At 51.0% G+C, this 22,749-nt stretch overlaps 1 protein-coding gene across 12 annotated transcripts in view; it reads left to right on the plus strand.

Moving 5' to 3' along the window:
• Nucleotides 1-14,753, plus strand: part of MARF1 (meiosis regulator and mRNA stability factor 1) — a 40,753-nt gene extending 26,000 nt beyond the window's left edge. For all 12 annotated transcript variants that reach the window (XM_044746496.2, XM_044746498.2, XM_044746500.2 and 9 more), the window contains 8 exons: nucleotides 200-402; nucleotides 1,115-1,342; nucleotides 4,753-4,983; nucleotides 6,647-6,859; nucleotides 8,503-8,563; nucleotides 8,644-8,769; nucleotides 10,226-10,396; nucleotides 12,173-14,753. In XM_044746496.2, the coding sequence (XP_044602431.2) occupies nucleotides 200-402; nucleotides 1,115-1,342; nucleotides 4,753-4,983; nucleotides 6,647-6,859; nucleotides 8,503-8,563; nucleotides 8,644-8,769; nucleotides 10,226-10,396; nucleotides 12,173-12,417 (1,478 nt within the window). In that variant the 3' untranslated portion in view covers nucleotides 12,418-14,753. The remainder of the gene's footprint in view (nucleotides 1-199; nucleotides 403-1,114; nucleotides 1,343-4,752; nucleotides 4,984-6,646; nucleotides 6,860-8,502; nucleotides 8,564-8,643; nucleotides 8,770-10,225; nucleotides 10,397-12,172) is intronic.
• The last annotated feature ends 7,996 nt before the right edge of the window (nucleotides 14,754-22,749 follow it).

Below are 22,749 nucleotides of genomic sequence, written 5' to 3' on the forward strand. Positions count from 1 at the left end.
CATGACTTCCTGGTGTCCTGCCCTTGAGCGAGTTTGAAAACCATCTGCAGAGAGAGGAGAGTGTGTTTGTTTCAGGTTGTGTGTGTTGAGAAGGCAAAGACGACATCTCTTGTCATCTGTGCATAGAACTAACTGCCGTAATAATATTAAACACAAATGGGTAGGACACTGTGATTTACGGTGGTTTTATTTTTTAAAGAGCGCACCCAGGATGAAATAGAAAGGACGAAGCAGTTCTCCAAGGACGTCGTTGATCTGCTGCGGCACCAGCCGCATTTCCGGATGCCCTTCAATAAATTCATCCCCTCCTACCATCACCACTTTGGCCGGCAGTGCAAACTCGCCTACTATGGCTTTACCAAACTACTTGAACTCTTTGAAGCCATACCTGATATCTTACAAGTAAGTGAAGAAATTCGAAGTCTATTTTTCTGAACAACAGATGGGCAATTTTTTTATTTTCAGGCCTACTTTCCTAAGAAGCAGGGAGTTAGGAAATAGGATGAAATTTTGAAATATTTCAATCAGAAATATTGAAATTGAGAATATTGAAATATTTCTATCAGAGATACATATTGGCTCATTAGTATTTTTAGGTAACTGTGGTTTTTCCTTCAGTAGAGGAATAAATCATTGTTCAAACTTGTTTTAGGGTAATTATTGAAAAAAACGATTAAGTAGTTTTCTTTCATAAGTGAATGTTCTCTCATTAGCTCCATACTTTTCACATCTCTTCTGTTTGAGGTGAGGGTGAGTATAGGAGGCTACACAGTGCTTGGCTATTAAGCTATTGCTAAGTTAGACCAAATTTCTGTTGTTGATTTTATTAATATTACTATTTTTGAGTAGAGTACTTTAATTTTTTTTTTATTTTTGTGGTAAAACACTTTATCTACTTAACCATTTTTAAGTGTACAGTTGAGTAGTGTTAAATGTGTGCACATTGTTGTGCAATTTCCAGAACTGTTTAATCTTGCACAACTGAAACTCTGTATCCACTAAAGAACGCTAAAGTGCTTTTTAGTTACCAGTTGTGTACATTTTCATGCATTTAATTCGATGAACAATCATAATTTGTTCTGTCTCCCTTCCCTCCTCCTGTGTGTTTTCCAAGATCCTGGAATGTGGAGAAGAGAAAATCCTGACCTTGACAGAGGTCGAACGATTCAAAGCTCTGGCTGCCCAGTTTGTTAAACTCCTTCGGTCCCAAAAAGATAACTGCCTTATGATGACAGATCTGCTCACAGAATATGCGAAAACTTTTGGTTACACATTTCGTCTCCAAGACTATGACGTCAGTTCCATTTCCGCTTTAACACAGAAACTCTGCCATGTTGTGAAGGTAACCAGATGTTTTTTTTTCATGGACTAAAACACGTGGTGGCATAATCCTCCCTGGGATGTTTACATGTGCTTTTGCATTTCTGTGTTTACACCTGCACTGCTTACTGGCTCACAGCTGCTCTGTCGGTCACCAGCACCTTATTAGGTAAGAGGAGAGGACTTTGGTGTGGCAGGCGAGGTTTTGGTCTTGCCTTTGTGTCCGTTAGTGGCTTTGCTGAAGTAATGTCTTTGTGAAGTGGTGAGGTCACTGGTTTATCCTGGCTGTTTGTTCTCTGATGTGTCAGTCTCAGTACTGCTGACCTGAAGTTGGATCCTTTTAGACAGATCTTTGTCTCTGGAGTTCTGGGAGACTGTGATCGCAGATCTCTTCTCCCTTCCAGATTCTGACTCACCGAAGAAGTAGGTTTAGGAACACCGAGGGCTGAGAATTGCCTTTGTTGCTGGTAATGCTGGATTGGAGAGGGTGACCTCCTCTTCCCCGCCCTGACTGAGCTCGCCCTCCCCGTCCTGGGCAGAGCAGCTGAACAGTTTTCAGGCTGCCTCCACCACCGCAGGATCGAGAAAACTCACTACAAGGAGGAAGAAATGGAAAGGAAAACATCCCAAGTGGGGGCAGCCCCAGTCACAGGGCTGGAAGGAGTCTGTTTATGTCCTGCTCAGTTAGAGGAGGGAGAGCCGTCAGAGGAGACAGACAGAGCTGCTGAGAGTAGGAAGGACAGCAGGAGTGTGGGCCACCCAAGGCCAAGGAGGAGGAATGGCCAGCAGCGCCACAGGCTACGGAGAGGGCAAGTGAGACAGGGATTAAGGTGACCTTTGGACCTAGCCACCTGGGGGTGCGTGGTGTTGCTGGCCAAGTGCGGTCAACATCAGTGTGACGTGGGGACTGAAGCCACACTGGAGTGGGTTGAAGAGTGAGGAGGAGGAGGCAGGCAAATGGCGACAGGAAATCCAGACAGCTTTCCAGTGTGTTTTCTTGTGAAGGAGGAGAGCGAGAGCGAGGCCACTAGAGACGACAGGGCTGAGTGGGCAGGGGAGTTTGGGGGTGGGTTTTCTTTCCACTTGGAGAGACTGGGGCATGTTTGAGAGCCGCTGAGAAGGATCTATGCAAACAACAGCGAGAAAAGATATGGGGGTGAGGGGCCTGAGGACAGGAGATGCGGGAGTTGGCGTTCAGTACAAGGAAGGATGGATCAGGTGTTACCATGTTTCGGCAGAAGGGAAGGCGAAGGTGTAGATGCAGATATAGGCACGTTTAGTGTCTGTCACCTGGACAAGGAGGAAGTTACCTTCCAAGAACTATTTTTCTGTTAAGCAGAAGGAGAGAGGAGGAAGGACACGGGGTGCAAGATGGAAGAGCGTGGAGCAGGTCTGACTTGTCACTGTGGTGATGAGGGATTCGGGGAGGGGAGCGGGGGGAGCGGAGGGCTCCCTGGAAGCGGGTGCTCGTAGGTTTCCTGTGGAGACAGTTGGCCGTGGCTGCATAGGGGCAGGCTCAGGGAAACAGATAGTGAGGTTCAAGGTGGCTCTTGGCCTGATGGGTGCAGCGAAAGGCATAGGGACAAAGGAGTTTAGAGTATTGCAGCGTTAACGAATTAATAGGCCCATGAGTGCTAAGATGGATAAAAGAGGAAAGTGAAGGAAGGAGAGGGCTTGTGATTTGGGAGGAAGTAGGAGTCAGTGGAGGCGAAGTTGAAGAGAGAGAAGAATTGAACATTTGAGTCTCTTGTCTCCCTCCCCAAGATCTGCTCTGGGCTTCCTTTTTTGTGTGTGAGATGAGTGAGTTATTTTGGAAGTGGGCAATGACAAGATCCCAAGTGTGACCCTGGGGATGGGTGTCTGGAGTGGAATCGAATAGAAGAGGATGCCACTGGAGCTGGGAAAGTTGAGGAACTGAAAGGCCGCGGTGTGGAACAGGTCCCCTGGATGTTCAGTTGCCCAGGACGATGGCAGTGCTGGGCTTTGGCGGGTGGGAGGACCACGCCGTGACAGAGGCTTTGATGAATAAGGACAAGTGGTTGGGGAGTTTGGGTTGAGCAGTGAAGATGGAAGAGGCTCCAGGCTGCAACCCTGGGTGCTGCTGGGATCTGCAGGGAGCTTCTGGGAAATACCGATGCCTAGACTTCACCCATGCCTCTGAGAGTCTTAAATAATTGGTCTGAGTGTGCTCTGAGCTATGGCATTTTTTCTGAGCTCCCTAGATGATTCTAATATGTAGCCGCGGTTGAGAATCAAGAGGTGTATCTGAGCATCAAAGGAGCAGGTTTTTGGTTTTTCTCCTTAAAACCTGGAGTAGTAGAAATGGTCTGGGCATCTAAGAAGATGACTCAGACCCCCCTGGACTTGTATGTGTTGATTGAGCAAACCCCACTCCTGAGGAGGAAATCCACAGTCTGAATCTCCACGAATCCCTAACTGGGATAAGCGGCGTGGGGGTCTACCCACCAGCCTCCTGCCTCGGCTCGGGGTGAGCGTCAGAACCAGATTCAGACACACTGATGGTCGGACGGCTCCTCAAGTGCCGCCCACCCCTCTGCCTTCAAGGATCCAAAGCCGCAGAGAGTACAGCTCATGATGGCCCAGCCTCTACTGTGGGCGCCGAGACCCGTGCTCCTGGCTGGAAAGCTGGAGAAGGGGAAGCACAAGCTGTAGCAGTAAATGTTGGTTTGCCTTACCAGCGCCCGAGCAGCGTGTGTGCTGAAATGTGCCTGTTTACTTCCAGGAAGGCTCAGTTCACACACTTGTCCTCCCACAAGACCTGTGGGTCTCAGTCACCCAATGCTTGTTGCCTCACATGCTGTTTCGTCGCCAAATGATAACCTGTGTCTTTTTCACAGTTCCCCTCCCAATGTACTTAATCACTTAAACCCTTCATCTCCTTGAGAATCTGAAAGAATTGAGGAGACATGTAGTCAGACATGAAATTACCAGCTTTTTGGCCAGTAATGATGGATTAGAAGAACACGGCTCGCCTTGCAGTCAGAGTGGGCCTTCCATCATGTCCCCAGTGAGCGGGGAGAGCCGAGTCTGCAGATCTGCAATCTGTCCGCCTCCATACCCCCAGCACAGCAGCCCTGATTCACGAGCTTGGCCCAGTGGACGTCCGCTGGCCAGTCTTAGCTCCTCCTCCTGGGGAGTGGGAAGAGCGCCCCAAGAGTGGGGTGGTATTGATGGAAGTTTCTGGTTATGCACCGGCCGGCAGGGAGAGAACAGTGTCTACTCCAGTCTCATCTGCAGTGTTGGTCTCGTGTCCCGTAGAAGCCAAAAAAGAAACCCACGCACTTTAGTCTAAGAGAAAGAACTAGAGATTTTCCTCTGTTGGTCTTATTAGCCAGAGTGGAACTGGCTGAGCTGGGTGTGGCCCAGCTTGTCCCTCTTGCATTCGGAAAGGTTGAATTGTTGTTTCCGCAGGTTGCTGACATGGAATCTGGCAAACAGATTCAGCTGATCAACCGCAAGTCCCTGCGTGCTCTCACCGCCCAGCTGCTGGTGTTGTTGATGTCCTGGGAAGGGGCCGCCCATCTCTCCGTCGATGAGCTCAAGAGACACTATGAGACCACCCACAGTACTCCTCTCAACCCCTGTGAATACGGATTCATGACCTTGACCGAGCTTCTCAAGAGTCTGCCTTACTTAGTGGAGGTAGGCGTGCTCTTGGTTGTTTAGCATCATCCTGATGAAAACCATTGAACTGGGGATTTCTGGCTTTCCTAATCATGGAGGTCAGAGGGCGTAGAGTGGAAGAGACCAGTCGGTCACTTTAAAGTTGAACAAACTGAGACAGAGGGAGGTGTGGGCACCCTGCCCACGTGAGTGACAAGCCAGCAGGAAAGCCTGGCCTCCGGATTCTTGGCCTGGGGTACTTCTGTCCTGTGCCAGGCTGGGTGTTGCTCCTGTTCTCTCTTTCTGAATTAGACGGCTTGTGTGGTGGCTTCAAGTAACCTAGCAGCCAGATACAGGGCAGAAAGGACGGTTGACCGGCTGGTCCCCCAGGCAGCGTTTCACTAATGGCACTTCAACATTAGGAGAATCGCAAGGGAATAGGACATGCAGTTCTTGGCAATAAGTATAAAAAACAGAGGAAATAGATAAGGTCCTAGAGAAAAATATGAAAATTGACTCGAGGTTAAAAATTAGACCAGTGACCACAAAACAGACTACAGATACTGAAATTTTACCATTGAAAAGGGCGCCAGGACCAGATGAGTTAACTTGTTGCATTTTAACAAACCTTTAAAAACAAAGAACTTCAACCTCTTAAAAACCATTCTAAACCACGTCAAAAAAAAAAAAGTATAGCACTTCATTTTTTGAAGCCAAAATAATTTTAATACCAAACTTATATAATCCCCCCCAAAATGATTCTGAGTAGGATATTACCAAATAAAATCCAGCAATATAAGAAAACAATGATATACCATTGTTATATAATCATGTGATTGGTAATTAAATCGTAAAAAGATATTGACAAAAACTCTCCTTGGCCAGGTTTAGTCAGGCCCCTCTGAGCCGCCTTCTAGACTAGGCCTCGACCTTGCCCCCCCAACCCCGTCCTTGGTGGGCCCACATAGCCCAGTTTTAGGGACACTCTCCCCCCTTGATGTCTGATCCCTCTGGCCTGCCTTCAGCAAGAATCCCCCCACCATTAGTAATTTTCTCCTTTTAGTAATTTTCCATCCACTGGGCACCCCTCCCCCCTAAACCTGCTTTTGGGCTGTAAATCCCTGCTTTAGTTTGTCGTATTCAGAATTGAGCCCAGTTCTGCACTGAGGTCTCTTTTCCTCCTTTGCTATCATCCTGAATAAAATCTCTTTTCGCTGCTTTAACCGCTGTCTGCCTTTGGTTTTCTTTCACATCAAATCCAACATTTTCTAAACTCTGTTAATTATCTATTATATGAAGACTAGTTCTGGGCAATGTTAATGGATGTTCTAGAACAAAAGGCTTTCCGCGGCCAGCTAAGCTGGGAAATATCCCTTCTCTTGCTGATTCTCTCTGCATATTAAAGACACCGAAAAGGTTTATGGTTAAGAAATTGGCTTAAAATACTTGAGGACAGAAGAATTTTGGTTTTTTCCCCCTTCTTCCTTCTGTTGATGCTTCTTAGACTTAGAACTAAAGTGTGCTCAAGGCCACGGCCTTCCCTTGGAGGAGATCCTCCAGTGAAGCCCTCCTCCTCCCTGGCTTATGGCCCGTTTTCCAGTGGACTCAGTACCTTGTCACTCTCAGCTGGAGGCCCTCCCTTCTGGGGGGGCAGGGCTGGTCACTCCGGAAGTTTCTAATGCTGCGTTTTCTTTTGGCCCAGGTTTTTACTAATGATAAGACGGAAGAGTGTGTGAAGCTCACGAGTCTGTATTTGTTCGCCAAGAATGTGCGGTCTTTACTTCACACTTACCACTACCAGCAGCTTTTCCTTCACGAATTTTCCATGGCCTATACCAAATATGTCGGAGAAACACTGCAACCCAAGACATACGGCTACAGTAGTGTGGAGGAGCTCTTGGGAGCGATCCCGCAGGTGGGTGTTTCTCTGAGCTCCTTGGAGAGTGTCTTCCTGGAGAGCCTCAGGCTCACCCTCCTGAACAGAAGAGTGATGGCAGGTGTTTTGAACGGATCCTTTCAAAACAAACCATTTGCATCAAATGATGCTAGCGTTTCTCCTTCATTCTGCAAACCTTTATTAAATTCTTACACGCTGGGTGAGTAGGTCCAGATCCTGACCTCAGAAAGGTGTCAGGTAACGGGGAGTCAGCCCCCTGAGCAGTGAAGAGTCACTGTCATGCAGCCCTCAGCAGGCGCACAGAGGGCACCTGTGGGCAGGACCCCCTCCCAGGCGTGGGGGATCCCGGTGCAGACTTGTCAGGGATGTGTAGACGTTAACCACGTGCTGAAGAGGGCAGGGGGCACGGCGCAGCAGACGCAGAGCAATGAGGAGTAGTGTGGAGCATGAGGGGGCGCGACAGTGAAGTCAGAGTGCAGCCTGGAGGTTCTGCTCCTCCAGGTGAGCGAGCTGGGAGGAGCCTCAGGGTGGCCTGTGGGAAATGCACGTGCTGCCGTGCAGGGTGGAGTTGAGAGAAGTGGGGAGGGCAGCACGGAGCTTGGCCTTTGCTGAGGGCCAGGGGAGGGTTAGAAGGGGGTGAGCCTGAGTGAAAATCAGAGGGGAGGTAGTAAAGGACACATGGGAGCTGGATTGGGGACCAGGTGGCAAGCTCATGGGAGCCAAGAGCCGCCACTCCCGCTCGGCTCATGGCATGGAGAGCAGCCCCGTTAGGTGGACGACTTGACTTTAAGATTAGGACCGTGGGCTTAGTTTGAGGGGTGTAGGGGAGCTCCATTAATTTTTTTTTTTTTAAAGATTGGCACCTAGGCTAACAACTGTTGCCAATCTTTTTTTTTTTCCTGCTTTATCTCCCCAAACCCCCCCATACACAGTTGTATATCTTAGTTACCAGTCCTTCTAGTTGTGGGATGTGGGATGCTGCCTCAACATGGCCTGACGAGCGGTGCCATGTCCACACCCAGGATCTGAACCCTGGGCCGCCGCAGCAGAGTGTGCGAACTTAACCACTCGGCCACAGAGCCGGCCCCCTATTAATTCTTTTAGAGTATGTTTAGTTTCTAGAAAAAAACGCTAAGGGCTGTCAGAACTATCTTCATTTATAGACCAAAACTGGTGTTTGGGAGACGGTCTTTTTAAGAGCCGTAAACAATATTTGTAAAGCCGAATGTCATGTATTTTAAGACCACACAGTTTTTTATAAGAGGCATGTTTCTGCCAGTCTCTGTTGCTTTAAAAGGGAAAGAACAGGGGCCAGCCCGGTGGTGCAGTGGTTAAGTGCACATGTTCCACTTCTCTGTGGCCCAGGGTTCACTGGTTGGGATCCCAGGATGCAGACATAGCACCGCCTGGCAAGCCATGCTGTGGTAGCATCCCACATATAAAGTAGAGGAAGATGGCATAGATGTTAGCTCAGGGCTAATCTTCCTTGGGGGGGAGGGGAAAGGGGGAAAGAATGGGTGTAGAAACAATTTTCTTGGCATTAATTCAGTTTCTAAATTCTAGTCTGTTGAAGGCAGCACCATAGGTCACGTTCTCCCTGAATTGTAGGGTGTGTTTCCCCTTCTTTTCCACTGCTTAACCGGAGTGTGTCTTGGGTGCAGGTGGTCTGGATCAAAGGACATGGTCATAAGAGAATTGTGGTATTAAAGAACGACATGAAAAGTAAGTAAGCGCCCGTCCCCTGCCCCTCAGGTTGCCGACCTCTCTGCCCTCTCCCGCTGACGGTGCTCTTTGTCCTCCAGGTCGTCTGAATTCCCTCGGCCTCTCCCCCGCCAACCCCGAAAACCAGTTCTCAGCTACCGAGCGTATCCTGGAGGTGCCCGAATCTCACACAGCCTCGGAACTCGAACCTGGAGCAGGCAGCGATGGTGAGAGGGGAAAAATGAAGCAGAGCTTGTGAAACCCTGGGAGAAATGGCTGGGAGTGGGCTGGGCGTGGGTGGGGCAAGGACAGCAGTGGGTCATCTTCTTTGTTAATTAAAGTTCACATTCATGCATTTTTCAAAGCAGTCTGGTGTTTGGTTAATAACGGAGAAAAAACTGGCTTGCATTTGATAGCCTTTCATGGACAGTTGGTTAAGGTTGTTAAAGGATGTGTGCACCCCGTAATGACAATATGTCAGCCATGTTCAGATGATAAGAAGAGCGTTGTGGTACTTGTTAAGACAGTGTCTCAAGACTATTGTAAGGGCCGGCCCCATGGCCAAGTGGTTCAGTTGACACGCTCTGCTTCTGCGGCCCAGGGTTTCGTACGTTCGGATCCTGGGCGTGGACATGGCTCCGCTCATCAAGCCATGCTGAGGCGGCATCCCACATGCCACAACTATAGAAGGACCCACAACTAAAAACATACAACTGTGTACCGGGGGCACTTTGCAGAGAAAAAGGAAAAATAAAATCTTAGAGAAAAAAAAAAAAAGACTATTGTAGTGGGGTCGGTTTTGCTGCTCTGGAGGAGGGAGGTGGCGCTCAACTCTGAATCCAGCAAGGACAAGGGGGGATTTATAGTCGGGGAGCAGAGCGAGAGGTTGGTAGATGGAAAGTTACCCAGAGGAGACGTCAGGCATAGGGGGATTCCTGCTAAGAGTGGACTCGGCAAGGACAAGACAGACATGGAAGGCTGGGGTCAAGGCCTCGTGGAGAAGGGGCTGGAGGAGCCCGACTGAAGTTGAGTCAAGGAGAGAGTCTGTCATAGGACATCCCTGGGGAGGACTCGATCGTAATGCGTTACTATTACTGCAAACAACCTCGAGTCACTTCGGTTTACATGGAACCGTCTCTGTAGACAGAAATCAGCTCGCTTGAATTCCGTAGCAATTTTAACCGTATTGAAAGAGTTTTGAATCCATTGCTACATGTGAGAATTTTATCTTCATGCGACTCTGCAAGTCGTTAGAGTTAGAAGTGTCGTTGTGCTCTGTATAGGATGACTCAGTTACCCCCATTTTCCAAAGCCGGGAATGCCGCTCAGCTCCCTCCCCTGGCTGGTGGCACAGTGGCTTCCCCGAGATCGCTCAGCTGGGTGGCGGCAGACCTGGGACCCAAGTCTCGTCCTTCTGAGCTTGGCTCCTTTAACTACTTGACACCCCTCCTAAAGGTGGTCGGTTTCCGTCTTTGGATGCTGGCTGTGGCTCAGCTGGGGCCTTGGGGGACTGCTTTTCCTAAGAACACAAATCTCGAGACCTGGCTTGTGGCATTTTTTTTTTTTCACCTTGAGTTCTTGAGTCCTTGCTGGCTTTCCGTGTTGACGGCTTGGAGAGAAAGCCCCGGCACGGCCTGTGGCGGACCGCTGTCCTGAGCACTCTTGCCTGCCTTCTCTGCCCAGGGCCCCGCCACCCGGAGCAGGAGCTGCTGCGCCTGACCACTGACTCCCCTGTGGACCTCCTGTGTGCCCCTGTGCCTTCGTGCCTGCCGTCCCCTCAGCTCAGACCAGACCCCGTCATCCTGCAGTCTGCTGATCTCATTCAGTTTGAGGAACACCCTCCGGAGCCTTCTGGTAGGATACCCTGTGTTGTTGTGGGGTTTCCTCTGTGGGTTTAAAAGTAGACCATAATGTCAGCATGTTAAACGTGTGATGAAGCTGGGGAGAAACTATAGCTTTTCAGGCACAGAAGTACCTGTGTTGACTGTTGAGGACCCTCTTTTCCTGTCAGGGCTCCTCCAGAACTGGGTTCACAGCCTGAGGTGGCTTGAGGAGCAGCGGGGAGCGTCAAGCAAGGGGATGATGGGGGGTCTGGAGGGCCGATGCTGCTGGCCTGGGGAGAAGCCTGTGGAGGAGTTGGGGGGCTCCCTGGGCCCGTGTGCCCTCACCTTTGTAAGGGCAGCACGCCCGTCACCAAACCTACACGTCACCTCTGGTCTGGCTCAGGGTTGGATGGATGGCTCCAGAGCATCGTGGAGTTGATGAGGGGCTGAGCGGGGGCATCTGTGACTTGAGTCCCTGGACCCTGCACCGTGATCTGAGAGGGGAGAGGAAGCTGAGCGCGTTGGGCACTGGTTCATGCCAGCATGGCCTCACTGTGTGCCCGACATGGTGCTCAGGGCTGACAGACACGGTCACGTCTTACTCTCGCCACAACTCGGCAGGTTGGGTGACTGAGGCGTAGCTTGTTCCTAACTAGAGAGGAAATTGGCCCCAGGCTGCTTTGGGTAGGAAGTGGCAGAGCCCGGATATGAACCCGAGGCCTCCTGCCTTTGTGCGGTGTCACCTGGCCTCCTGAAGGAGAGGGTGGCCCGCCTGCTCTGTCCGGGCCCCTGCCTTGTCGTCGTCCCCTGCTGTGACCCGTCGTTCCCCACTCCGCCCATCCTGCTTTCCAGGAGCTCGCCGGGCACAGCCTGCTGGCGATGGGGCGAGTCCTGCAATCCTCGGTCTTCTTAGGCAGTGTTTGGCCCACTGCCCCGGGAACGAGCGGAGGCTTTCAGTCCGGAGAACAGGAGAGGGGGAAGCGTGTCCCTGGCTTCTGATGCTGGGAGAGCTGGCCGGCGGGGAGAGCAGGGCTGTGTCCCTGGAATGCGGCACTAGCCTTGGCGGGAGATTGATCTGAGCTCCTCCGTGGGGTCGTCACCCTGGTGCGTCTGGTATCCATCAGTTCGGCCGGACACGTGTGACAAGGGAGAGAAAGATGACTGGTTCTGTCTGCCATGCCCTGTCACGCTCCCCTGCTGTGTGCCTTTGGTGCGAGAGCCCCTTGCACGCAGAGTCTAAGGTGCAGCGCTACGGCTCGTTGAAGCAACGTGGCTGTGGATACAGCAGGCCAGTGACTTGTGGCTCGGCCTGAGAAAGAGCATCCGTGAACACTGCAGGAGGGCTGGCTGTGTTCGCCTGCCGGGTTTCCGAGGGTGCTTTTGACTCTGTGCGGTTCTGCCTTACCCCACCCCCTTAGACCCACTCAGAGTAAGGTCCTCTGTGAGTGGAATCGCCAGGGGCTCCCTGAGACCAAGGCCCCTCCTGGTCTGAAAGTCTAAGGCACACGCAGCTTCTGACCGAGAGAATGAATGCGCAGAGAATCCAAAGCGGAGGAAAATGTTTCTAAACTATTGTCCACTGATTTGTAGTCGAAAATGAAGATCTCTAAAACTTTGTAATCCAAGGGAAAGCTGAGATGGAGTTTATAAGTCCTTATGTGACCATGACATCGGCCACACAGCTAATATGTAAATTGTGGCATAGGCATATCTGGGGGGTTATTTTTAAAATATTTTCTGAGAAACTGAAAACCGTCACTTCTTGTAGGTCCTAGAACTCAATCTGTTTGTTTTTCTATGTTTACAGAAATTGGGATTTTAAGCCAAGAAGAGAAAGTTGAAACTGCAGTCCCAGTGAAGAATGAAGTCCCCGCCTCTGAGTCGAGCCCCCCATGCGTCTCAGCAGCTGGCCCAGCACCTCCCTGCCCGTCCTCGGAGACCCCGGAGTCCCAGCTCAGCAAGGACCCTGTGGAGAGCCCAGCCAGAAAGCAACCCAAAAACAGAGTAAAATTGGCAGCCAACTTTTCCTTTGCACCTATAACCAAGCTTTGACTCGTTTTGAGCATAGAATTAGGATGGGAAAACACTGTCTGATTCTGCACACAAAAGTGGGTTCAAAAACACAGCCTTTTCTGTTCACAAAAACCCCCTAGAAGCCACTTACTTCATCATTAGATGTGGAACGTTTCCATAACATTTTGTTTCTTTTAGATTGAACACAGCTTTGAGCTGAAGTTTTACTTTCCTTTTTTTTTCCCCCTCTCAATTTGAAAAAACAAAAAACTTGTGGCATTTGTTAAAGCATCCTTAATATGTTTGACCCAATTTTTCTGAATTATTAGGAAACATAATGGTGTTCCGTAAGAAGAAAGCAGTAGGAACTCAGCCAGAAGGAGGTGGTTTCACTTCCGTTGAGCCGCGTCAGTGGGATAATCCTCCACGTAGCGTCATAGTCTCTCAGCCTTTGCTTACTGATGTTTCCAGACAGTGTTAATCAAATGCATGATGTGTCTTTGAAGCAAAGCCGGTTCAGGGCCCTGCGTGGTCACACAGCGGAGGAGGAGGGTGGGCGAGGTGGCGAGAATGTGTGTTCAGATGGGACGTGAAGGTTCCTGGCTTCCATGTGACTTGTAAGCGTGCCTCATTTTTTATTTAACTATGTCTGTAGTTGACAAAGGTGACTTCATCACAGATCTTTTAAAATGTTTCCACTTTGGGGTTCCATTTAGAGCTTTCTAGAAAGTTGAGGATGTTTTAAGCTTCCCTTTTATGTTAAGTTCCAGTTGGATATGGAGTAGGTTAAGCAAAAGGAGATGGTCTTGGTGTCATGAAGTTCAGGTCAGCTTTTGATTCCAACACACATCACTGTGTGTCGAGAGGCAATGTTGGGAAGAGAGTCTGATTTTCTAAAATATGCATCAAATGCATAAATTACGAATCAGAGCCGAGGGGTGAGGTGCTTTAACAGGGGCGGCATCGATACTCTTTCCACTAGGAAGAGACAGAAATTCTATCTATCCACGGGAAGGCCAAGGTTGATCAACTTAACCTTGTCTCTGTAATTTTAAAGCTGGTTTTGGTGGCTGGGAAGCTTTGTGCGTGAGTCTATACTGTCCTGTCTTTTAATCGTGTCTGCTTTTACCCTGTTACTTCTCGCTGTTGGAAGCGTGTTTGAGTTTTTTGTGGTATCTGATGTTGGCATTTGGGAAAAGCCAGCCTTTGAGGGAGCACTGCCCTGTGGAATGACCTTCGCCTCGAGGCGGCTGAGGCGTCCGGTGACGGGTGGCCTCTCACCCCTCCTGGAGAAACCTGACATTTACAATGGGTTGTATTTGTTGGGCAAAAAGGCGGATGCATTCATAGAGCAGAAAGAACCTGGTGGCATAAGGTCTTCCACTAGCAAGATGGTTTCTTTTGGGGAAATGTTTATATTTTGCAATTTCTAGAAAGCCAGAAAATGGGCTCTGATTTCATAGCCAGCATTTTGATAAAATGCCACAAAATAAGGGCTATAGAGAGATTTTTACAAGTCAGATTTTTGTTCCCCAAATCTTTTAAATGAAGCCAGTGATGCCCAGTTCTCAACACGTGGCCCCAGTGGAGAGGAACAACGCTGGAAAGGCCTTCTAAGCCGGATGGCACTCTGAATCCCCCTGAAGGCCTCTCCCCTACAGACATAGTGTGACAGGAAGCAAAATGCCAATGTGCAATCTTTTTTAAGAAGCTTTTAAACAGTGTAATAAAGTTGGCATTGAGAACAACAGTAGCCTCATTCTGAGGTTTCCTAAGGCTGAATTGGCACGCTTGGACTTGCGTTTTGCTCACATGGAAAGAATTGTGGACCTGAAAATCGTAAGAGGTACCATTACAAGTCACTAGGAACCATCTCAAAGAGCAGCTTCTTTGGGCGACAGGCAGAGAAGAGGCTGAGGTCGGGCACTGTCGCGTGTGTGTGTGGTCGAGCCGTTGGCTGGAGCCGCCGCTCAGCCTGGGACACGCACGTGTGTCATAGTCGCTGCTGGAAGATGCGAGAATACAGCGGGAGCTCGTTGTGTTCGTAATGTATTCCACAATGGCCAGTCCGAGTACTATCTATTTTTTTATCCAGAGGCTTAATTAAATGGTGTGATGCAGTGATGTATGAGAATTAAGACAATGAAATTCTTTATTTCTGGGTGGAAAGATGCACCAGATTAATATGTTTAAAAAAAGACAAAAGTTCTCACAACCCCCTTTCCCATCTCGCACTGTTTGTTTTCGATCGGGCTTGGGGAAGAGATGTTTTTCTTAACTGTCTCTTTGTTTGAACACTTTTTTTGTGGTTCAAGTGCTGTTTTGTGTGTTGGGACCAAACAGTTGTCAAATAAACTTTACAAGCAAGCATCTAATTTGAGTTTTCCAAGTGAGTGTTGTGTTTGTTTGAGGGGAGGGACTATAAAGTTCCCTCACTTCTCACCCCTCAGAACATCTGACTGAGGGCGGCGGGGAGAGCAAACTGGCCTGCCGTCTGGGAGGCCCTTTTAATTTGGCACCGGCCCCAGCAGGTGACTGCACTGTTGGCCCTTTGTCATCAGGACCTTCCAAGGTTTCCAGCCTAATGCCAGCTGATAATCATGTGTGGGGAAACTACAATAACCACAAAAGCCCTCTGGGATCTCTCTCTCTGGGGAAGAAATCCATTTTGCAGGCTTTCTTGATTTTGGTCAGTGCCAGGCAGGTGCATTTTTTTTTTTTTTTTTTTTTGGTGTGGAAGATTGGCCCTGAGCTAACATCTGTGCCAGTCTTCCTCTATTTTGAATGTGGGATGCCTCTACAGCATGGCTTGACCAGCAATATGTAGGTCCATGCCCAGGATCTGATTCCATGAACCCTGGGCCGCCAAAGCAGAGCACGAGAACTTAACCACTATGCCACCGGGCCAGCCCCCAGGCATGCTTTTTGAATAAGCGCATTTGGAAAAGACTCCTTTCACAGATGCCATTGTGAAACCCTTCCCCTGAGACCACCATGACTGACACCCCTCACACCTCCACCCCATCGCAAGAATCTCAAAGGACCCAGAAGAGACTTGAATGTTTGGTGAATTGCTTCTTAATGAAGTGCAATATGTTTTTCAAAGTTCAACCTTAAAAAGCTCTTAAAAACCTTTGGCAATCCTTTCAAAACACCTTCCATGGTAGCACATTTTTGCAGAAAAACTTGAGCTGCCGCCCTGCCGCTTTAGAGTGGGGCACGGAGGGCTTGTGGGTCTAAATTGGGGTTTGGAGTAGGGCGTTGCGTTCTCTCTCTCTGCGGATTTCCCATCTGGTCTGGAGACGGAGCTTGAGGATGGCTGGGGGAAGGCAGCCCGTCCCTGCCCAGGAGATGGTGTCATTCTCCAGGGCCAGACCCCAGACGTGTGGTTAACCCTGCCGGTTCCCTTTCCCGCCAGGAGCATCATGCTTCGGGACCTCTCTGGTTTCTGGCTGCTCCACGTGGGCAAAGACTGAGCCATGGCTCAGACTGGACGCATTCCGCTTCCCCCCACAGAGGGACCCCCTTCGCTTCCGTCCGCTCTGCGGTTGGGACAGGGCTGGGGGAGGGGCAGGAACCCTGACCCGCTGCCCCATAAACCTGCGGTCGGCATGGTCTCCACCCCTGCTTTACTTGACCTCGCACTCTCCTGCATGGCTTTCCTCCAGGCCCGTACGATGGCTGGCCAACCTCCGGGCTGCCGATGTGACCACAGCATCAGCCTCATCTGACTCCGCTCTGCGGGGGGAGAGGCTGGGAAGGCCGATCCGATTTGCTAACACTTCAGGGCCAAGGGTCGAGTCTCTTTCCCAGGAGAGTTTCCCGGGGAGCCGGGCAGCCCCGAGGAACAGCTAGGGTTGGAATATGAGGGAACCTGGTCGCCTTTGGGACGAAGCTGGCATTATCGAACTGTCAGGGGAGAAGATCCCTCAGTTTTCCGGTGCGTGAGATGAGGAGCTTAGATCTCAGGCCAGAGATCCAGGGCCAGAACTTTCCTCAGCAAGAGGAAGAGGAGTCACATTTCCAGGAAAGCAAGGATTTGGGAATGAGGCATTCAGGGCACAGAGGAGGAAAAGGGGAAGAGACAGCGGCAGGTGGAAGCTGAGTAGCCGGCTGCATGGGGGGAGCCAGCCAGGGGGATGGCAGTAGGGGGGGCCCGGGCTGGCAGGGCAGACCTTGGCCCCATCTCTTCCAACTGCGACAGGCAGCTACAGGCCTCTTCTTCCATCGCTGCCAGGAAGCCTTCCCAGCTGCAGGCCTGGCATGAGGGGAGCCCCCACTCCCACCTCCCGCCCTTTCTCCCTCTCAGTTTCTGATGTCACACCGAGCACAGACGAGTCCACCCACAGACCACACGGTCCCCGCCCTCGGTGTTAGCAGCCGCTGAATCTGGTGTGTCCAGGCCACACATGGAAACAGGAAAGAAGTTTCTGGAAAGAAATGTCCGTCCTCAAGTAGAATTCCTGTTTGCTTCTGTATGTGGGGATGCCAATGGGGTTTTGCACATGGACTCTGAGGCCTCCCCCTTGCTGACCCTCCGCCCTCTGCTGGCTGAGGGCCCCAGGTTTTGTTGGCTGTCAGCTGGAAGCCACCTGCAAATCTTGGAGGCCGCCCACCGTTCCCTGCCATATGGGCTTCCTCAAAATGGCAGCATAGTTCACCAAGCCAGCGAGGAGAATCTCTCTAGTCCGCCAAGAGGGAGCCTTACATAATGTCACGTAATCAGGACAGTGACCTCCCAGCATCTTCGCCAGCTTCCATTAGTTCCAAGCAAGTCACAGGTTCACCTCCTAGATGATCCATAAGTGTTTGATGAATGAATGCATGACTGACGTAGGAGGCCCAAGACATCCAATCCAGCTCACAGGAAGAAAGGCTCCTGGGCTAAACCTTTCGAGGGTCAACAACCAAGCTTCGAAGCTGCAAGGGCCCTTAAAGACCGACCAGTCCAGCCAGCCCCTGCCTGCACACTGAGGTTTACAGATGGGGAACGTGAGGCTGCAGAGGGTGAGCCCAGGTCACTCCATGGCACAGCTGAGCCAGAAGCCCTGGTCTACGCAGCTCCAAAGTCCAGTCTTCACTAAGCCCAGTGTGGGGACCTAATGAGTAAGACGTGGACCCAGCCATACCTTCCTGCCTCGGACTCGGGCTCAGACAGGAAGACCCCTGTGGGGGAGTGGTTCTCAAATCGGAGAGGGCATCGACTCGCCAGAGAAACATGTTTAAAATGCAGGCTGTCTGCTAAAACCACTGGCCTGGGCTCTCAAAACCATCAGGGTCATGAGAGAGAGAGAAAAATGGAAGGAAACCAAAGAGACGTGGCCTTGAAAAGCCATGCTTCCTCCTGGGCCAGATCTCAGAGAGGGAAGGAGGACAATCGCCATAAATGGCAAATATCAGGACAATCAATGGCATGCAATTACTGGAAAACAGGATGGTGTCACTGGACTTGGAGAATTTTTCTGCAAGATGAGAGGGAACGCCCGCGTTCTTTAACACATGCTGAAGGATTTAAGGGCAAAGCGATGTTAAGGCTGCATCTAAAATCATTCTGGGGAAAAAACCAAATGTGCCAATAGAGAACGAGAATAAAGCAGAGGCAGCGAAGTCCTAGCCATCAGTGACTCTGAGCGCCAAGGGCATACGGGGATTTTTTTGTACCGTTTTAAAGACAACTCTTCTGTAAGTCCAAAATGATTTCAAAATTAAAAATCATCTTAATATTGTTGCACTGGCTGCCTGGGCCTCTCTGGAGACGGAGGCCCCAACGTGGGGCAGTTAGGTTCAGGTGCTGACTGGCCCCGGGGCCACGCTTCGGCCAGCCCCGCCCGGAGCCTGAAGCCACAGAAATGCTCCCTCAGGACTGTCTTCCCTTCCGAACACGCAGATCGTGGCTCACATGGGTCAACAGTTGCTGCTCCAACCTGAACAAACAGCTCTTGGGTGAAGCAAGTTAAGAGCATGCTGGGGGCCACAGGGGCCTGGCAGTCCCAGCGCCAGCTCGATTTCTTTCTGGCCTGGCCTGCCCATGGGGCTGGGCTGGATGTCGGAGAGAGAAGGGGACACAGAACATTGAATCGGCCTGGGCATAGGGTCGGGGTCTGGGTTCTGTCCCGGCTTTGGTGAGCTTGCTGGAGACCTTAGCAAATCCCTGCCCTTCTTTGAAAGCCTGTTTCTGATTCTTTAAAAGGCAGGGGACACTTTAACTTCCCAGCATCCATTCTCTCTCTTCTGGCACAACTGGGCTGACCCCGCCCCTGGCTCCAGGGTCAGCCTTTGGACCCCAGCTTGACTAAGCAGAGAGCCACACCCCTCTGGCCCAGCAAGTGATTCCGGGCTGGGCATGTGACTGTTTAAAATGAGACATGGGGCCCAAAATGGAGTTGCTTATGCTAAGTCCCACGTCACCAAACTGAGACTTGACTACAGTTTCAGCTCTCCCAGAAATGGAGTCTTAAACCAGTCAATTAGCAATCACCTGGCCAGCACTAGTTAGGTACCTGCCTGATTGACCTTGCAAGAGCCAGTCTGAGTCCAAGTGACAGCGTGTGAAGCCCTGGACCCCATGGGACCCTAGATCTCTGGACATCCCAACCCAGGAGCCAGGAAATGCCCTTATTTTTTGCCTGTTTAGATTCAATTTGGGTTACTTACAACGCAGAGAATCCTGATGCAGAGAGCTCCCGATGCAGGGGGCTCCAGCTCCGCCTTGGGGGCAGCGGGGCCACCGAGAGGCCCTCTCAGCTGGGCGGCCCCCACTCCCACACCACCCCAGCCTCGCCTCCTCCAGCTCCGCTCCCTGCTGCGTCTCACCATGGACATGTGTCCTCCCTCAAGAAAGTCCCAGAAACCCAGACTCAGTTAGCTGCTCCCTCCCACGCTCCTGCGGCCTCTGTGCTCACCGCTCTCCTAGTGGGATGGAGGAATTCCACAGCTGTTCATCAAAACCCAAACCCGATAGGGCTGCTCTTCCTGTGGGAGGAGAGGCAATGAGCCACATCCATCTTATTAGCAGAGAAATAAAGCTTCGTGGGTGGGAGGTGAGCCCCAGAGCTGGCTAGCAGCACGGCCAAGCCTTCTCTCGAAATGCAGTGGGCCTGGAGTCGAGGGACTCCTGAAGTGGGAGGGACATTGCTGGTGAAGAGACCTGGAGATGGGGGGCAGCCATCCACATGACAGAGCTGGTGGAAATGGGAAATGGAATAGTCAATTCTTCACTGGTCTGTGTGGCTGAGACGTGAACCCCCTCCCACCTCCCTGAATGTTCTGGAAGCTGGGCTTCACTTTCTGAGGCCTGGTGCAGCTTGGTCTCCGTGCTGAGTAGGGAAGAGGGAGCTGAGTTCCATGTCAGCCTTGGTGAGAGTAGAGGGCGGGACGCCTTGGAAGGGATGTGAGGGTCTGGAGAGCGGTGGGGAAGCCGTCAGGGTCGGGAGTGGCTATGGGACCCTAAGCCTGGGAGAAGATGCGGACATCCAGCGGAAGCATGTGGAACGGGGTTTCAGCTGACATTTGGGTTACGACAGCTTGTCACACCGCACTGTGTTCACGTGTCCCCTCCCTGTCAGCTTCGTGAGGGCAGCACCCAGCTGGCTAATCCTGCTGGTCAGTGGGTTTCGTTCAGACTTAACAGTGGTAAGGCCTCCCCTGCTTGACGTCCATCCCGCTCACTAGAACGTACGTTACCTGAAGGCAGGGCCGTCCCTGTCGGGCTCAGCTCTGTTCCCCAGTACCCGCCACGTGCTGCCTTCATGAGTGGAATGAACGAATGGAAAAATCGCCTGACATTTGTTCCTCAAGCCAGTTTCCCTGCATGTTTTGCCCCAGCCCATGGGGCCCACCCAGTGTCCTGCTGGTGGCACTGGGCATGTCGTAACTTCTTCTTCTCGAGCTGCAGAGGAGCTGAGCTGTGAGCTCCTGCAGGTCAGTGCTGCCCAGCCACTGCAGAATGGAAAGGTTTATAAGAGGCTCAGCTGCTGCTGGCATGGCCATGAGTCACCTGGAATCAATTACAGCTCAACAGGGAATGGGGTGGTGATTTTGCTGGGCCTGGAAATGAGAAACACCCTGAGCCCGGCTCTCACCCTGCTCTCAGACTGGAGTCCCAGCTCTACCACTTACATGCTGTGTGACCTTGGGCTGATCACCCCCCTCTCTGAGCCTCAGTTTCCCTATCTGCCAAATGGGGGTGATAATCCCCCTCCCTCCGTTGGAACAGTGGGTGAAGGAGCACTCTCCTGCTTGATGCAGCTGGCTTCCTTGCCAGCAACTTACTGAAACTGCTCATGAACTCCATCCTATCGCCAGTCCCTTTTCATAAAGTTCTTAAGGTCGCGTGACCTCTGGGTCAGGTTGGATGCTGTGGACACACCCTCCTTGATGCTGCCTGGTGATCTTGCCTCCTCTCCAGCTGCTCCCACTCAGTGTCTCCCCTTAAATATTGGTGTGGGCAAGGGTGTGAAGCTGGAGGAGCGGGGAGAAAGGAGGTGGGACAGACACGCGGGGGCCGGGTCACATAGGGCCTCAGAAACCCAGGCTACTATGAGGATGGCGGGAAGGTACAGGAGAGTTTCAAACGGAGAAGCAACACACCTGGTTAGATTTGCACTCGAGGAAGGTCATTCTGGCTTCAGAGTGGCTCACAGGTGGACCAGAGAAAGGGTGATGAGAAGGGCCAGCGGCGAATCTGAGAAGTTCTGGGCCCAGGTAACAGCGTGTGAAGGTCCATGAAAGGAGCCAACAGATGGCGTGGCAAGAAGAGCCAAAGAAGCCTTCTGTGGCCCCAATGCAAAGAGAGATCCAAGCGACAGATGCGATGAGGCTAGGAATGCTGGAAGGGGCCAGACCCGTGAAGGGCTTTTAAACCACGTGAAAGAACACAGATTTCATCCTAAAGGCCATGGGATTAGTCTTCAAGAGGGGGAATGACAACCAGGTTTGCATTATTCAGAAAATCACCCGGCCGCTGTGTGGAGCATGACCAGCGCTAAGGCCAGTTAAGAAGCTACTGCAGTTGACCAAGCAAAGATGATGGTGGCTACCCTGGGGGTGTGGCGGTGCGGGCAGCTCCTGGAGAAACTTAGGAGGTAGAAGCTACAGACTTGGCAATTGCATGGATGCGAGGAGGAATAGAAGAGTCCAGGACAAGTCCTTGGGTGACCTTGGGCAAATGGCTGGTGCCCATTCATGAGATTAAAAACACAGAGGAAGCTGAGGCAGTGTAGGATGAGGGTTGGCTAACTTTTTCTTCAAGGGCCAGAGAGGAGGTATTTTAGGATTTGCAGGCCATGTGGTCTCTGCCACAACTACTCAGCTCTGCTGTTGGCGTACGAGAGCAGCCATAGACGATACATACACAAATGCACTTGGTTATGTACCAAGAAAACTTAATTTACAAAAACAGGTGGTGGGCTGGTTTGCCGACATGATTCAGACATGGCACATTTGATGTACCCACTCTGGATCCAAATGGAGATCCTCGGGAAGCAGTTGGAGAAATGTCCTGAGCATAGGAGAAAGATCCAGGTGAAAGAGAGAATGCAAGAGCAGAGTGCAGATGGCCATCTAAGACCAGGAGAGAGGGAAGAGCAGAATGCCGAGGGTCAGGCTCTGAGGACACGGAAGTGATAAAGGAGACTGGAGAAGGTCCTCCTGAGCAGTGGGAGGTACACCTAGAGAGTGGGGCATCTTGGCGGTCGGGTCAAGTGTGTGTTGCAACATGCTGCAGCAAACTAGGACAGTGTGAGCGCTGAGGTGTGTCAACTGGCTGTAAATGAGGGGTGCAGAATATGCCACCTGAAAATATGCCCCTTTTGCATATGGATTATTTTGAGCTAAAGGCCATTGAGAACCAGCAGAGGCAGGAAAAGGTCTAAAAATGGCACAGAGTTTCCCTTTTGTAAAGGAAATTTCCATTTAGAAAGGAAATTTCCATTTGCAAAAGCTGTCTTCCCTTCCCATACCAGGAAGAGGAGGACTCTTACCAATGGAGAAGGCAGGACTTAAATCTGCGTAATTAATCTTACTAAACCATCCTTGTTCATGATCCTTTTCCTGGTCACCTTCCTATAAATTGCTTCCCCCGCCCAGGAGCCCAAAATGCCTTTTCCTTTGTTTTGGCTAAGATGGTATATAAGCTCAAGTTCTAACCACCTCTTTGAGTTACTCATCGCTGGGTGCTCCCACCTGTACGTGCACGATGCACGGGTTAATAAGCTTGTGTTTGTTTTCGTCTTGTTAAGCTGGCCAGTCTCATTTACAGGACTCCAGCTGGAGAACCTAAGACGGGTAAAGAAAAAGGATTTCTCCTCCCCTGGATAACCAAATGGTTATGTCCCTGGTGAGAGGGCTCTGTGACAAGACAGTGACAGAAAC

The sequence above is a fragment of the Equus asinus genome, chromosome 14 (assembly GCF_041296235.1).
Source record: "Equus asinus isolate D_3611 breed Donkey chromosome 14, EquAss-T2T_v2, whole genome shotgun sequence".
NCBI classification, from domain to species: domain Eukaryota; kingdom Metazoa; phylum Chordata; class Mammalia; order Perissodactyla; family Equidae; genus Equus; species Equus asinus.